The sequence below is a fragment of the Mixophyes fleayi genome, chromosome 4, assembly GCF_038048845.1.
Source record: "Mixophyes fleayi isolate aMixFle1 chromosome 4, aMixFle1.hap1, whole genome shotgun sequence".
NCBI lineage: Eukaryota > Metazoa > Chordata > Amphibia > Anura > Limnodynastidae > Mixophyes > Mixophyes fleayi.
The window spans coordinates 320,700,414-320,715,911 of NC_134405.1; the positions used below are offsets into that span (position 1 = coordinate 320,700,414).

Consider the following 15,498-nt stretch of genomic DNA (forward strand, 5'->3'; position numbering starts at 1 on the left):
GCCCTGCATTTCTTGTTGAAGTACAAATACCATCAGGAACATCAACACCTGGGCTGCCTCAGGTTTTCTAAGACATGTTTAAAATCATCATCATTATCATCATCTATTTAGATAGCGCCACTAGTTCCGCAGCGCTGTACAGAGAACTCACTCACATCAGTCCCTGCCCCATTGGAGCTCACAGTCTAAATTCCCTAACATACACACACTGAGAGAGACTAGGGTCAATTTGTTAGCAGCCAATTAACCTACCTGTATGTTTTTGGAGTGTGGGAGGAAACCGGAGCACCTGGATCAAACTCACACAAACACAGGGAGAACATACAAACTCCACACATATAATGACACGGTCTTGAATCTAACACATGACCACAGTGCTGTGAGGCAGAAGAGCTAACCACTAAGCCACCGTGCTTATAACCCATAAGATTATACAAGGGTGCTTTTGGCAAACGCATGGCTCCCATGGGAGTAAGTGGGCGCAGATCGTCTCTGTGGAGGGTTGACCTTGGCAGGAGAGGTTAGGGTGTGGAAGTATTTAAATGAAATTTGGTTGATCCCGTTTGCTATGACATGCTTGTGAAGTTTGCTTTATAGTTTAATACAGTTGGGAGGCTGAAGATGTGTGTTTGAAAGTAAATTTAAACTCAGATGATCAGAAGTGGAGAGTAAAGAAATAGAGATGTTTCACTGGTTGAGCCAGAATGTGAAAACGTATATATAGAGAGGGTACAAAGGTTTCCGCCACCAGCCAAGGCCGATAGCAGTTTTAATATGCCTCTGATCCGCCTCTAAACCCTGCTATGATCAAGCACCAATAAGGGGATCATAAATGCTGGTTGTTAGAAAAACTGCAATACCAGGGTTATCCTTGTCTCTGGTAACATTGTAGAAGATGCATCAGTCATTTCATATAAAGACCATCAATGAATCATAATCTGCATTTGCTGCCCAATGCATCTTGGGGTAAATTACAGGAGGACATACAGATGATGGTGGGGCAGCAGCAGAACATTCTGGGGCATTTTCTGTGTTTTTTTTTTACTTCTGTACATGTCCACAAAGCGCTAGTTATGGCCATATGTAGACTATTTTGTTCTTCTTTAAATAGCAAGTAAAGTACCTTTTAAGCAATAATCTGATAGTCATTTTCCCTATCTATCCTTTTCAAAAGCAGCCTTTTTGGCAAACAAAAATGGCCGCCAGACACAGTCAGTCTGCTGCACAAACACAGGCTCACAGCTCTTAGCATGTCATGTGATGACAGAGGGAAGAGAACGAGGATGTCTCAGTGCAGACAGAGCTCAGAGGGGCGTTCCAAAGCCTCTCTGCTCACTACATCATGTGTCACGCAACTGTGGTCCAGAATCATAAATCATTAATAGCAGCCTGAAGAAAATAACAAGGGGAAATGGTAAATAACAACATAGTTCAGATAGTCAGCCACATAGATTTATGCTAAAACACAAACCTGCTTTTTTCATGGGATTGCTGCTTTAAATAATTATTTACTAAATAAGTAACTGCTACCAGGTGCAGAGCTGTATTTAGTGCTTTGTATAGAAAACACTTAATTAAATAAGGGGGTTATTTACTAAAGGTGTCATTTTCCACTAGCTTGTCATTCATGTTTGTTATCCTACCCAATGTTTGGCAATAAAACACAGCCTTGTTTTGTTTTTTTCCCCCCCACATATAATTGAGCAGTATGGACACAACTAAGAGCCAACAAACTGAAGATGGAAAGTTATATATGCAGTAAATCAACCCTTAAACCTTTACATAGAGTTATGTGCACATTTTCTCTTGCCTAGGAATGCAACTACACATTTCTTGCAGTCATTTTCTGTGTATTAACTGCTTAGATATTGTCTCTTAAAAAAAAAGAGCATAGGCTTTTCAGACCTACACCAAAAAATAATAATACATTAATAAACATAATGCCTACAACCCTGAAATGATTTATTAAAGTTTTACTCCGGCTTAGCAGATCAGCCTTCTTCTCGATCGCCCATGAAAATATAAACAAATCGACTTATTTATAAATTTGAATTTATTTTAAGATTATTGGGCGGTGGAATAATTTGATGTGTAATGCACTCATAGGGGCATATTTAAGAAAGCACTATTGTGTGCTTACCGTGAAATTAAGGTCCCTCTGTGTCCTCTGCATATTTAATAAAGGTGCATCGCGCTATGCACTCCTCTTCGTTTTTGGGAGCAGTCACCATTCTACAGATTGGTGACTGCTCCCAGCCGCAATCTTACAAGTTCCGAAAAAACGTACGCTGAAGCTGGCGACCATTATTATAATTGCAAAAATTCAATGCTGTCAGCTCTGCTCCGAAGAGCAGAGCTGGACAGCGCATGTGTGGAGGGATCACATGATCCCTCCCTGTCACTCACCGCTCGCACTCTGGTTGCAGAGACAAAGCGGGGATCTTTGTGCGCATGTGCAGTTCTTCGAAATGCACATGCGCAATTGAAGGATGAAGAGGACCTGGAGGAGATCCTGAGACAGCGCTTCCGAAGAGGGGGGTAAGTATGATTATTTTTTTTATCACAGAAACAGCAGTTTTTCGGAACCGCTGTTTCTGTGATCCGTTGTTCATAAATTTGAGAAATGGTTCAATCCTTATCCATGCGATAAGGATTGATAACTATTTTTCATTTTTGCCGATGATTGATAAATGTGCCCCTTAGTACTTCGCTTGCAATAGCTCGTTTTTCTGGCTTCTAAACACTGTGTAACCTGCAAACTGTTGCATATGTCGAGTTGTAGTAACATGATGACAATTCAGACTTCAGTAACAAGGGTTGGTGTGATACATGTTTGCATGAAGCACCAAAACCCTAATATACTGTTATGTATTTCAGACAGTCCCTGTCTTGCATTGTCCTGAAACCAGCAGAGAATGAGAAGAATTCCATCTAGTATCTGATCTATTGACCAGTCTGTCTTACTACCAGGCTAACATTCCAAATCTTGACACATCCCTCTTATTGCTGCTGCTCATTCTGCTGCCAACCTGTCTCGCTATTGGTCACTCCTCTTTTGTATTTTGCATATCACGCCCCCTCCACTTCAGCGCTGTCTCTCTCCTCTGCTCGCCTCTTGCTATAATGCAGTGCAGGTCTCGGTGCTGGCTGGGAGGCTGTTGGCTGCTGGGGGAAAAATTGCAAATCAATAGCGGACTTTCTCTGCATATCGCTTATCCCCGCCGAGAGGAGGATCTGGTGGCTGTTCGGTAACACCAGGGAGTGAGCTTTGCAAGTGAGATCTGGAAGAAAGAAAAAAAAATAAAATAAAATAACTGCAGTAGGGCTCCTGATTCCTCCCTTTAGTTTTAGTGGTGCAGTATGAAGTGCAGTTATGGCAAGAAGAGGTAAGACAGCTGTGAGGACGCTGGAAGATTTGACCCTGGATTCTGGTTATGGTGGTGCTGCTGATTCCATCAGATCGTCCAACTTGTCCCTCTGTTCCGATTCTCACCCGGTAGCTTATGCACATGGAGGAAACTGCTGGCTTCTAACTGACTCCATGCACAGTAGACACAACAGCTTTGACACGGTCAACACTGTCCTGGCTGAAGACTCAGAGGTCCTGGACTGCTCAGGACAGTGCTCCAGGCTGCCTGACCTTGAGGAAGTCCCCTGGAGCCTTGAGGAGCTGGAGGCTCTTCTGAAGAAGGAGCAGATGCTGAGTGGTGCCAGCAGAGATGTCCTCTCCAAACTGTCCACCCTGGTCAGCAGGTCTCTGATTAGGATTGCCAAAGAGGCTCAAAGACTGAGCCTTCGATTTGCCAAATGCACCAAGTACGAGATCCAAAGTGCCATGGAGATAGTGTTGGCATGGTCCCTATCTTCCAGTTGCACCACCTCAGCTCTCAGTGCCCTCTCCCTATACAATATGAGCACTGGGGACAGGCTTAGTCGAGGCAAATCTGTACGCTGCGGCCTCACTTTTTCGGTTGGGAAGTTTTATAGGTGGATGGTGGACAGCCGGGTGGCTCTCAGGATTCATGAACACTCCGCCATCTACCTGACCGCCTGCATGGAGGCCCTTTTCAAGGAGATCTACAAGAGGGTCCTCGCCATGCCTCGCCCTGAGAAGGAGAATGAGGCACCAAACTTTACTGCAGAATCCCTGGAACAAGCAATTAACAATGATTCTGAGCTTTGGGGTTTACTTCAACCATTCCAACACCTTATATGCGGTAAAAATGCTAGTGGTGAGTAGAAGTAAGAAACACTAAAAAAAATGGGGGGACCTCAACTCATTTATATTCAGAGTGGTCCTTCCATCTCTGTAATGTTCTACAACCCAGCATTTAAAGGGTTATACTGTATTCACTGTTGGTTGATCTTGTTGGCATCTGCTAGAGGTGATTGTCATTATTTTCTGGTTACCTGTGAATCTCTGTGTGTTGTTGCTTTGATATACCACAATATAGCACAGTCAATCTTGTACAGGATGCTCTGCGCTGCTGTTTGAGGTGTAACTTAGATTTTCATGCAACAGAATGAAGCAGAACAGTGTATATGATTTTAGCAGAAGGCATTTCCAAGACTAGGCAGATATCCTAATAAAGTAGCCTCCCTTCCTTTTCGCCGTCATTGAAAGATCTCTTAATCCAGCAGTCGACAGATAAAAGATTCCTGCACATCTGCATTGATAACAGGCCACTTCTATGGTGCCAAATAATTGACCTTGATTGCGTCAATGTTGAATATGATTGCAATATCCTCAGTATGCCTCTCAGGCTGGATGTGTATACACAGTAGTAATTACTGCATGCCTCAATTGCATGTATATCTATTTCTTCAATGCACCAGTCATTAGTGTAGGGAGCCTGTTCAGGCTCATCCGGGGACACCTGTACAACAATAAGAATTGCTCCTTATCCTTTAGATCTCACCCACACGCCTGAACTGCTTATCATTTATTATTAGAAATAATTTTTATTTAAAATTTATCAGTGGTTCCTTCAATACTAGCAGTGATTCTGTGTTCTATTTGTGAGCGCTTCTCTGGGAAAACAAAACATATCCTTTTGGTATAAGCACAAGACAGCCTGTTTATCTGGTTTTGAGACTGTTCCCACATAATTGTTTATTGCAATGGTTTTGGCCGGTGGTCTGTGTGGTTGCTGCATCTCTGGATTTTGTTCATTCAAGGCTAAGATTTTAATGGTTTCAAAAAAGCTTGTTTACTCACATTGGCACAATGGATACATGCTGCATCAATTTTATCAGCTATCTCGGTGGCGTTCAGCTTATGGAGCAGGGGTGTGCTCTGAAGCCTACACAACTAGCTGGATACGGAGAGCTGTGCTTGTATGCTGGACACATCCATAGGTGTGTGTCTTCTACAGTATGTCACGTATACAGGCAGAAATGCCATTCTTTATGCAGCTTATACTGTACAGAGCTGCCAAAGATTTTGTTGCTGTATTGTATTAATAATCCTGCTTTATGTGCAGTCTGCAGGTAGCCTGCTCAATGCACACACACACACATATATGTGTGTGTGTGTGTATATATATGTGTGTGTGTGTGTATATATATATATATATATATGTGTGTGTGTGTGTGTGTGTGTGTGTATATAATATATATATATGTGTGTATGTGTACACCCACACATTATGAATTGTTTATATGTATCCACAAGCATCAATACTATGCATTAATTTTCTGCAGGACAGCATATTGGGATATATAACCTCAATGTATATACATTATACATATACACATACAGTGCACAATGTCCTTAAATGTAATCACTGAGGCACCAGCACACATACACATATTTGTCCCCATCACTCACGCTGCACTGTACTTTGACAATAAGAACCTGAGAAATTCGGCGGTCACGGTACATATAGTCACAGTACAGGGTGTCATGTCCTTTGCATTGATATATGATATCTGACACATGGATTATTGATGCTCATGACTGCTGCAATGTTGGATGACGGCAGTAACAGTGCACTTGGTGTGATGCTTTGCAATGCTGGCTCTTTATGTTGCGTTAGGGGCTGCCATATTTCATGACATGATCAGAGGTAATGGCATCAGTATTGATATCCCGATGTCGCCTCTTTCTCCTCCTACCAGTATCGTTCTGCATGTTTTATTCATAGTAAATAAGGCATCCCCCAAAACAGAAAATGCTGATAACCTGGGAGGTGTCTGTATTTGTGCAGGGTGGGGTCACATGGGAGCTTTAAATGACAAGGATTTTTCATCTAGAAAAGCGCACAATTCCTAAGCGCTCAGTCACCCCCATGGTGACAGGCTGACGTGAGCGTGGGATGCTCCTACGCTATCACTGCTGAGCGTTTAAGCTGTAAAGGAGCAGCGTTCGCCATCGTTCTCCTGTGACAGGGAAAGGGTATCCCCCTTCCATGTAACCTGTCAACGCCTGACTGTGAGCACTGTGCTCTCCTATTAGATGAAGTGCTAGCGTTTAAAGTGCCCATGTGCTAGCGCCCATGTAATGGATATATAGATAGGTAGATCAATATGAGATTGATATATTGATATTAGATAGATAGATATGAGACAGATAGATAGATCAGTATTAGATAGATAGATAAATAGATAGATAGATAGATCGATATGAGATAGATAGATCAATATTAGATAGATATCAATATTAGATAGATATGAGATAGATCGATATTAGATATATATCATTATTAGATAAATATGAGATGTGTGATAGATAGATATTTAGATAGATAGATAGATAGATATGTGATAGATAGATAGATAGATAGATAGATAGATAGATAGATAGATAGATAGATATGAGATAGATAGATAGATATGAGAGATAGATAGTTAGATAGATATGTGATAGATAGATAGATAGATATGTGATAGATAGATAGATAGATAGATAAATAGATAGATAGATAGATATGTGATAGATAGATAGCTAGCTAGATAGATAGATATGTGTTAGATAGATAGATATGTGATAGATAGTTAAATAGATATGTGATAGATAGATAGATAGATAGATATGGGATAGATAGATAGATAGATAGATAGATAGATAGATAGATATGTGATAGATAGTTAGATAGATAGATATGAGATAGATAGATAGATAGATATGAGAGATAGATAGATAGATAGATAGATATGAGATAGATAGATATGTGATAGATAGATAGACAGATAGATATGAGATAGATAGATAGATATGAGAGATAGATAGATAGATAGATAGATATGAGAGAGATAGATAGATATGTGATAGATAGATAGATATGTGATAGATAGATAGATAGATATGTGATAGATAGTTAGATAGATAGATATGTGATAGATAGATAGATATGAGATAGATAAATAGATATGAGAGATATATAAATAGATAGATAGATAGATAGATAGATATGTGATAGATAGATAGATAGATAGATAGATAGATAGATAGATAGATACTAGATAGATAGATAGATAGATAGATATGTGATAGATAGATAGATATGTGATAGATAGATAGGAGATAAATAGATTGATCTTAGATTTGTATATATGCAGTAAGTGATCTGCTAGTATGTCACTTACAGTACAGCTGAGTCATATATTGCAGGTTTAGTAATGCAGATACCCAGGTTCATGCTGTTCATACTGTGTTAGAAGAACCTGTACAGTTATTTTGGAACGTAAAGCAGTAAGTGATACCCAGTAATTACAGCTCTTTCTTTACATCATATCACTCATTTCACTGAATTAACAACATAGATATCTAATTTGAACAACACAATATCGCTGCATTGGTATATTGCAGGGGGTATATTGTAGCTAGCATTACATATGCGTGATTGAGAGGTGCAGCCAGAAGGGAACTTGTCAATTAGAAATTTAGTAAATTTTTTTAAAAAAAAAGCGGTGAAAAAAGTCCAGTGGGCAGTTAAAAAAAAACCCTGTAAAAACAAATGAAAGGAAAGTCCCATAACATACATTAAAGTAAAAAACAACAACCACACGCTATGTTCTCATGTCCCACTGTCCTCTGTAGAATCATGACACATGGGACTGAGTTAAGTCATCAGTCTGAGAGGTAGAATGACGCTGGGTCATTGTTACTTGTGTGGGCGTCCTAAAGTTACGTATCTTCACTTTTTATTACCACACTAAGTGCTTGGAAACACCCATTAAAATATGTAACTACTTCCTTTTTGTGGTTGTTAGGAAGTAATGGAGACACTTATTTCAGACAGTGGTAAAAGTACAATAGTCCAGGACCATCCACAATCATTAATAAGCCATCTCTGAGGTTCATCGTCATTTATTTAAATCCATTCTGTGGACTTGCTGCCTTAGTGGAGAAGATAGAGATAGAATCCCTGGATAATTAGAGGAAAGTGCTACAGACATTGGCTGCAGACCAGCACTTGTAGGGTCTGCCAAGCGTATGGCCCCAGGCACCGGTCCCTGGAAACGTAAACATTTTAAGTCACCTTTAATCCCCCAAATGCCCTAGGGTCATGCAAAGTGAGAACAACAAATCACTACCAATGAAACATTTACTACTTGTTATATTGCATGTTGGAAACTGTATTTACGGCTAGATTTACTAAAGTGGAGGTGTTGCTCATAGCAACCAATCAGATTCTAGCTATCATTTTCGACAGTGTACTAGACAAATGATAGCAACAATCTGATTGGTTGCTATGAGCAACACCTACAAATTTCCTTTTTAGAAAGTTTGATAAATCTACTCCTCGGTGTGAATTCAGATATTTCAATCCTTTTACTCAGTAAAACAAGCAGAACAGTCATATGGTTTCGTTATAAAATACATGAATTATTCTCACACAATATATTCATTTTTATTTTAAGTTTGGTTTATGTTGAGGCAAACTCCAGCTACAAGGATGGTAGAGTGGTTTTATAAAGGTTTCTCAGTCTACTTGTATCCTGTTTTTGTATTGTTGTACTACATTTGGCATGTAAGCTCACTAATTCCGTGTTAAACATATGAATAGTATTTGAAATATTAATAAACAGGCATGTAGATGCATTTTAGAATGATGTAGTATTTTCATATAGCCTGCAGTTGCCCTGATATTTTTATTGCAATGCCTCAATACTTAGGTATGGGACCCAAGATATTCATCATCATCACTATTTATTTATATAGCGCCACTAATTTCACAGCGTTGTACAGAGAACTTACTCAGTCCCTGCCCCATTGGAGCTTACAGTCTAAATTCCCTAATATAGACACACACACACAGACAGAATTTTTGATAGCAGCCAATTAACCTACCAGTACGTTTTTGGAGTGTGGGAGGAAACCCGAGCACCCGGAGGAAACCCACGCAAACACGGGGAGAACATACAAACTCCACACACATAAGGCCATGGTTGGGATTTGAACTCATGACCCCAGCGCTGTGAGGCAGAAGTGCTAACCACCAAGTCACCGTGCTGCTCATATTTGTCAAGATATTGACAAAAATTAAATCTCTATACAATTCTGTAATTTTTTTCCTGGTAATTTTCTTGCAATAAATTTTGAGGTAGGTTTAAATCTTAAGGTTGGATTATATCACTTAGTTGGACAGGTTCTGTTAAGTAACCAATAGGGAACAACCATTGATGTCACCCATGCTTCACTCAATCGGTTGGATAGGTGACATCACTATTGTACTTGAACACAATATTCCTCAGGCAAGAAAGCCATGGGAGTACAACATTTGTGACATTCCAAAATGGAAATATTGTTAATGGCAGTGACTGCTTAGACTTCGAATCATACCTTCCCTTTCTTTTCAGAAATTTTAGCTGATTCAATGCTTCTCTTTTAAAGTCTACCAGTTGCCTACACACAGTGGAGGCAGCCATTTTAGGTGCTACCTGAACTCTTATTCATAAGAATTCAGCCATTCAGTTCACTAGAAAAGATTGACCAATCAATGAGGAGGCGATTTTGCAGGCTGCACCAATTGTGCCTCAGTGATGTCACTGGCATCTAGTGAACTGATAGGCTGCAGACTGATGAATCGGTTCAGTACACAAAACGGAGATTATTTTCTTCCTAATAATTGTTTCTGATCTCAGTGATCAGCATTACTTCAACAGGGAATATTCTGGTACATAAAACCACAGTTATCCTCACTCTAAATCAGCTGCCAACACCAATGATAAATGCTATATTTGCTATTATTTTTTGTTGAAAATATCTGATATGATAAGCTGTACATGATGATTTCAATATCCCTAGTTTTGTCTGCTACTGATTTGCAGTTATAAGAACAGGCTTCTTTAATTTCTTGTAATATCTATATTGAGAATAATTCTCTTCCCTTAAGCAGGCAACAATTTGACTCTTGAGTTCTCCCCTGACAAAGACTTTTCTTTTCTCACATTTTAATTTTGCCCCTATGGATTTGTAATAGCTGAAGTTCTGGCAAAACTTCAAGACAATATTGTTCCCAGGCCGTGTTCTGTACATTGTTTCAGCTCAGAAACCACTCAAGTGATAACAGTTCCCAGCGGAAGTGGCTGGGTTTGTTCACTAGCTAATTCTCGCATTGCTTTATCTCACTTCATCTTCCCAAATGGCATTCATTTTTTTTTTTACCAGAGTTAAAACTGTTTTGATGATCATGTCAATTACGGCTGTTCAACCACATAGAACAAATACAGAGAAGCAGCTAAGGCCCCCTAGAGGTGTCATTTTGTATTGCAGCTCTTGCTAATGTTTATCATCACCATCATCAACATCTACTTATACAGCGCCAGCAGATTCCCTAGCGCTTTATTATTGGGAACAAACAGTAATAAAACAATACTGAGTAATACATTCATGCAGAGAGGTAAGAGGGCCCTGCTCGCAAGCTTACAATCCATGGGACAATGGTTTGAATCACAAGGGTAAGTGCTACATCATATTGAATATTTGTCCAGCTAGAATGCAGAGTTTACAGTTTTTAGTGGGCTGTATGATCAGTCACACAGCAATGTTGGTCAGAGGGTTGTTGTCTTGTGTTAGCTGTGTAGAGCGTGGTAATAGGGTAACCTAGGGAAATTAAAAGGGTGGTTGAGGAATATTATAAGCTTGTCTGAAGAGGTGGGTTTTCAGAGAACGCTTGAAGGTTTGAAGACTAGAGGAAGGTCTTACTGTGCGAGGGAGTGAATTCCATAAAATGGGTGCAGCCCGAAAAAGTCCTGTAATCGATAATAGGAGGAAGTGATGAGAGTGGATGAGAGACGCAGATCTTGTGCAGAACGGAGGTGTCGAGTTGGGAGATATTTTGAGACAAGTGAGGAGATGTATGTTGGTGCAATTCTGTTGACGGCCTTGTATGTTAGTAGAAGAATTTTATATTGGATTCTGTGAAAAACAGGCAACCGATGTAGAGACTGACAGAGTGACTCAGCAGAGGAAGAACGGTTTGAAAGGAAAATCAATCTAGCCGCTGCGTGCAAAAAAAATTGTAGAGGTTCGAGTCTGATTTTGGGTAGACCAGTAAGGGAGGGAATTACGATAGTCAATGTGGGAGAAGATGAGTGCATGTTTATAATCATACCGGAAAGTAGTAAGTAGTCCAGTTATTGTAGTGCTTAGAGATACTTTGGGAGTAGGGGTCCTCCTTGGTGAAGGTGGTTTTTGTGCAATTATGTGCCGTCCACATATCCCCCCAGTCTGTCTGCAAATAATGCAGTGATTGTGCCAAATGCACACCTGCCAACAGTCACCAATTTCTGATGGCCTCTTCCAAAATGGAATGTGATTTGGACAGATCGGAGGCGTGGCTTCAAATTTCCTGATTTTGCAAATGCAAATGTTGCCAGGAATGTTAATGCCTAATGGATCTCCACAAGATCTGCGCCTCTCAGACACATACATTACTTTCTCCCATTCCAAGTAATATGACTTTTTTTTTTCTGTGGAATTCCTTCCCTCACATGACTTCAGGCGTTCCCTGGAAACTCATTTCCTTAGTCAAGTTTATAAGATACCTGAAGCATCTTCTTAAACACCCTAGGCTTTTCTATCTAATTACAAGGCCTCTGCACAGTTCATTCAAAAGTTGCATTTATTCTCTTTCTATACTCAAACAGCCCTCTGACCCCCGAAATTAACTCCAAAAACATACTGGTAGGTTAATTGTCTGCTATCAAATTGACCTTAGTCTGTCTGTGTGTGTATGTTAGGGAATTTAGACTGTAAGCTCCAATGGGGCAGGGACTGGTGTGAGTGAGTTCTCTGTACAGCGCTGCGGAATTAGTGGCGCTATATATAAATAGCTGCTGCTGATGATGATGTATCAGACTCCTAGTTTCCTATAATTGTGAGAAGGGCCCTCGTTGTTCCCAATTGTAAAGAGTATGTATAGCCGTATATAAGAAAATGTTAACAATAATAATGAAGGGAGACACCATTTATCAGAAAAGTAGCTCCGGTTCAAAAAATTTTGCACCCCCTTTTTCTTAACCATCCTTGTACTGTCTGGGGATGTCAATGTTGGTAATTATGTGACTATAGATAAATGACCCCCATAGAATTCTGTTAATAACCAGAGTTGAATGTAGTAGCTGGTATTATATTCTAGTAGTGAGTCAGTGAAACGTTCTTGTTTCAGTCGTTGTATAATGTGTTTTAAACACTTCAATACTATCATGGCCCAGCAGCAATGGAATTGGTATTTGCCATGTACGTTTTACTTTCTAGTCGGTATCCAAATTAGGTCCAGTGTAAAGAATGTTTATGCATATTGTGTAATATTTTATTTGTTGCCATAAATTGGAAGCTAATTTGTTAAACGGCTTATGGTGGACCATATATAATACCATTTTTACCTTTAACAGAGTAACTTACAAACTATAATAAAGACACAGAGACTTGAATTGGCGTTTGAAAGATCAGGAATTTATTGAAGGCGAAACCTGCTGGGGAAAATTGGTGGCCAATATAAACAGACCAATCAGCATCCAGGCCACACCTACAAGATGTAAATTCCGTCCAAACTAATATGGACCCAACCAGGCGTAAAAAGCCAAACTCCCCCGTTTGGCATATTAGCTGAGGCCCGCCCGCCTAAGCGGAGCCCCTTAAACCCCGAAGGGCTATTCTGACTAATTGCCCAATCCCTTTAAGGGGAGAGTGCCTACTACGCCTTAACTGTAACAAAATGGCCGCTGATTGGGCTGCTTACCGCCACTTACAAACACAAGTACCAATATCAATACTATAATTATGGGATGGGTGGGTGGGTAACAACTCCAGCGGCAAGAGGATGTCATATCCTTTTCTTATACATTATAAGCCTCCTCTGTGAAACTAAACTCCTCCCCTTCCGACTCCACTGATTGGTAATTCAGATTCTTACCACCCCCAGATAAGTTAACTCCTGGTATGCCTGTACTTTTTCTACTGCCAGCCCCCTCAGCGTTTATATCACCTCGGTCTCATGCAATCCCTCTGTTATATTTCTATGAAATGTGTGGTCCACCTGTACAGCTGATGCCAAACTGCAGCTTCAGTGTATCTTACTTGAATGCTTATGAATATGAAGCTGCAGAGGTTTTGAAAATGCATAAAACTTTCTACTGTAATCTGTTACCCTGGTTACTTGATACTTAACAGTCTACTGAATTCTTACACTGACAAGCAATCTGACACACCTGATCAGATATTATTATTATTATCTTTAATTTATAAGGCGCCACAAAGGGTCCGCAGTGCTGTACATGACATACAGAAAACAATGAGCCATGACACAACATGATACAGAAAGAACCAAAAAAACAAAAAATGAACAAAAATATACACACAGACACAGGTAACATGGTAATGCAAATTATTACTGGGACAATGAGTGAAAGTGATGGTAGAAATCAGTGAGAAGTAGGCCAAAGCTTAAGAAAACAGGGCTAGGGAAGCAGGCCAAGAGGTACAGAGGGCGATGGAATAGTAGAAGAGGGCCCTGCTCCTGAGAACTTACATCCTAAAGGAAAGGGGGAGACACAAATAGGGTGGTACTAACTGGGGGAGAGAGCCAGGACAAGGGAGTTAGGAGGAGGACTGATAGACTTCAATAAAGAAATGAGTCTTAAGGGAATGCTTGAAGCCTTTGAGAGTAGATGCTAACCTGATGGAACGTGGAAGATCGTTCCACAACAGGGGAGCAGCCCGGGCAAAGTCCAAAGCACAACTTACACCTGGATATTTGCTCTAGGTGGTCTTATAATCACTAAATTTGACACAACTCCACCTTGCTACAAAAATGAACATTGTGTGATGTATAGAAAATCATTCCCAGGGTGCCCTTGGAATTATTATTTTCTTTGTGAGGGTAAGAGGGTGATTGAGGAATATTATAAGCTTGCCTGAAGAAGTGGGATTTCGGAGATCGCTTGAAGGTTTGTAGACCGGAGGAAAGTCTTATTGTTCCAGGGAGGGAATTCCACAAAGTGGGTGCACCCCGAAAAAAGTCCTGTAACCGGGAATGGGAGGAAGTGATGAGAGTGGAAGAGAGATGCAGATCTTGTGCAGAACAGAGGTGTCGAGTTGTGAGATATTTTGAGACAAGTGAGGAGTATGTTGGTGCAGTTTTGCTGATGACCTTGTAGGTTAGTAGAAGTATTTTATATTGGATTGGGTGAAAAACAGGCAACCAATGTAGACTGACACAGCGGATCAGCAGAGGGAGAACGATTTGCAAGGAAAATATGGGATCAGTTGCAAAGTATAAAACATTTGGCCTGGGAGAGCAGGGCAACCTCCCGGTTGGCCACTTCATTAGTTAAGGGGCGATGATTAAGACGTGATCAATGCCACGCCCACTTCCGGTTCAAGGGGCGGGGCCATATTGTATGCCATAGACCAGGGTTGTCCAACCCGCGGCCCGCATGCGGCCCAGCCCGCCTGTAAATGTAGCCCAGCGGTTGTGGCAAGGGGGCAGCGCTGTTATTGAAAAAAATATCCTTACCTTGCGGTCACGTCAGCTGGTGCTCCGGCTCCCTCCCTGGTCTCCTCCTCCGTGCGGCGTTTGCAGTGAATGTCAATGGGGTGTTGTCATCACACCCGACATCCATTGCGTAGCGCAGCACAGAGGAGTCACCCGCGCGAACTATCAGCAGCAGTGAAAGATTATCCAGTATCTTATTGTTGTTACTCTGAATGTGGACTTTCTGCACCATGCAATTATGAACCCGCTGTGTTCTCTGTATGTATCTAATATTAATATTAAGAGATAATTGTATTTTTAATATTTTAAACCATTTTAAATGTGCAGTGCTGAGTAGGGTGAAATTATCATCCACTGTTACCCTCATCGAAGGCTGCTCCATGAGCCATTTTTCCCGCCACCCTATATTTAAATCTCTGTAGATTTCTATTAGTCCTCCTGATGCTACCTATATCGGTGACCATTTCAAACTGGTCAATAAAAAAAATGATTCATGGGTGCAGAAAGAGAGGGAAAAATTTTTTTGGGCATTTAATTCTCCGAACCCCACTAA

The 15,498-nt window shown here is 40.6% G+C and overlaps 1 protein-coding gene across 2 annotated transcripts in view; it reads left to right on the top strand.

The window, feature by feature from the left end:
* Nucleotides 1–3,109: 3,109 nt before the first annotated feature.
* ABTB3 (ankyrin repeat and BTB domain containing 3) overlaps nucleotides 3,110–15,498 on the top strand; it is a 183,920-nt gene continuing 171,531 nt past the window's right edge. Inside the window, exon 1 of one of the 2 annotated variants that reach the window (XM_075210188.1) lies at nucleotides 3,110–4,232. In XM_075210188.1, coding sequence (XP_075066289.1) covers nucleotides 3,374–4,232 — 859 coding nt within the window. In that variant the 5' untranslated portion in view covers nucleotides 3,110–3,373. The remainder of the gene's footprint in view (nucleotides 4,233–15,498) is intronic. The other variant, XM_075210187.1, reaches the window with a different exon arrangement.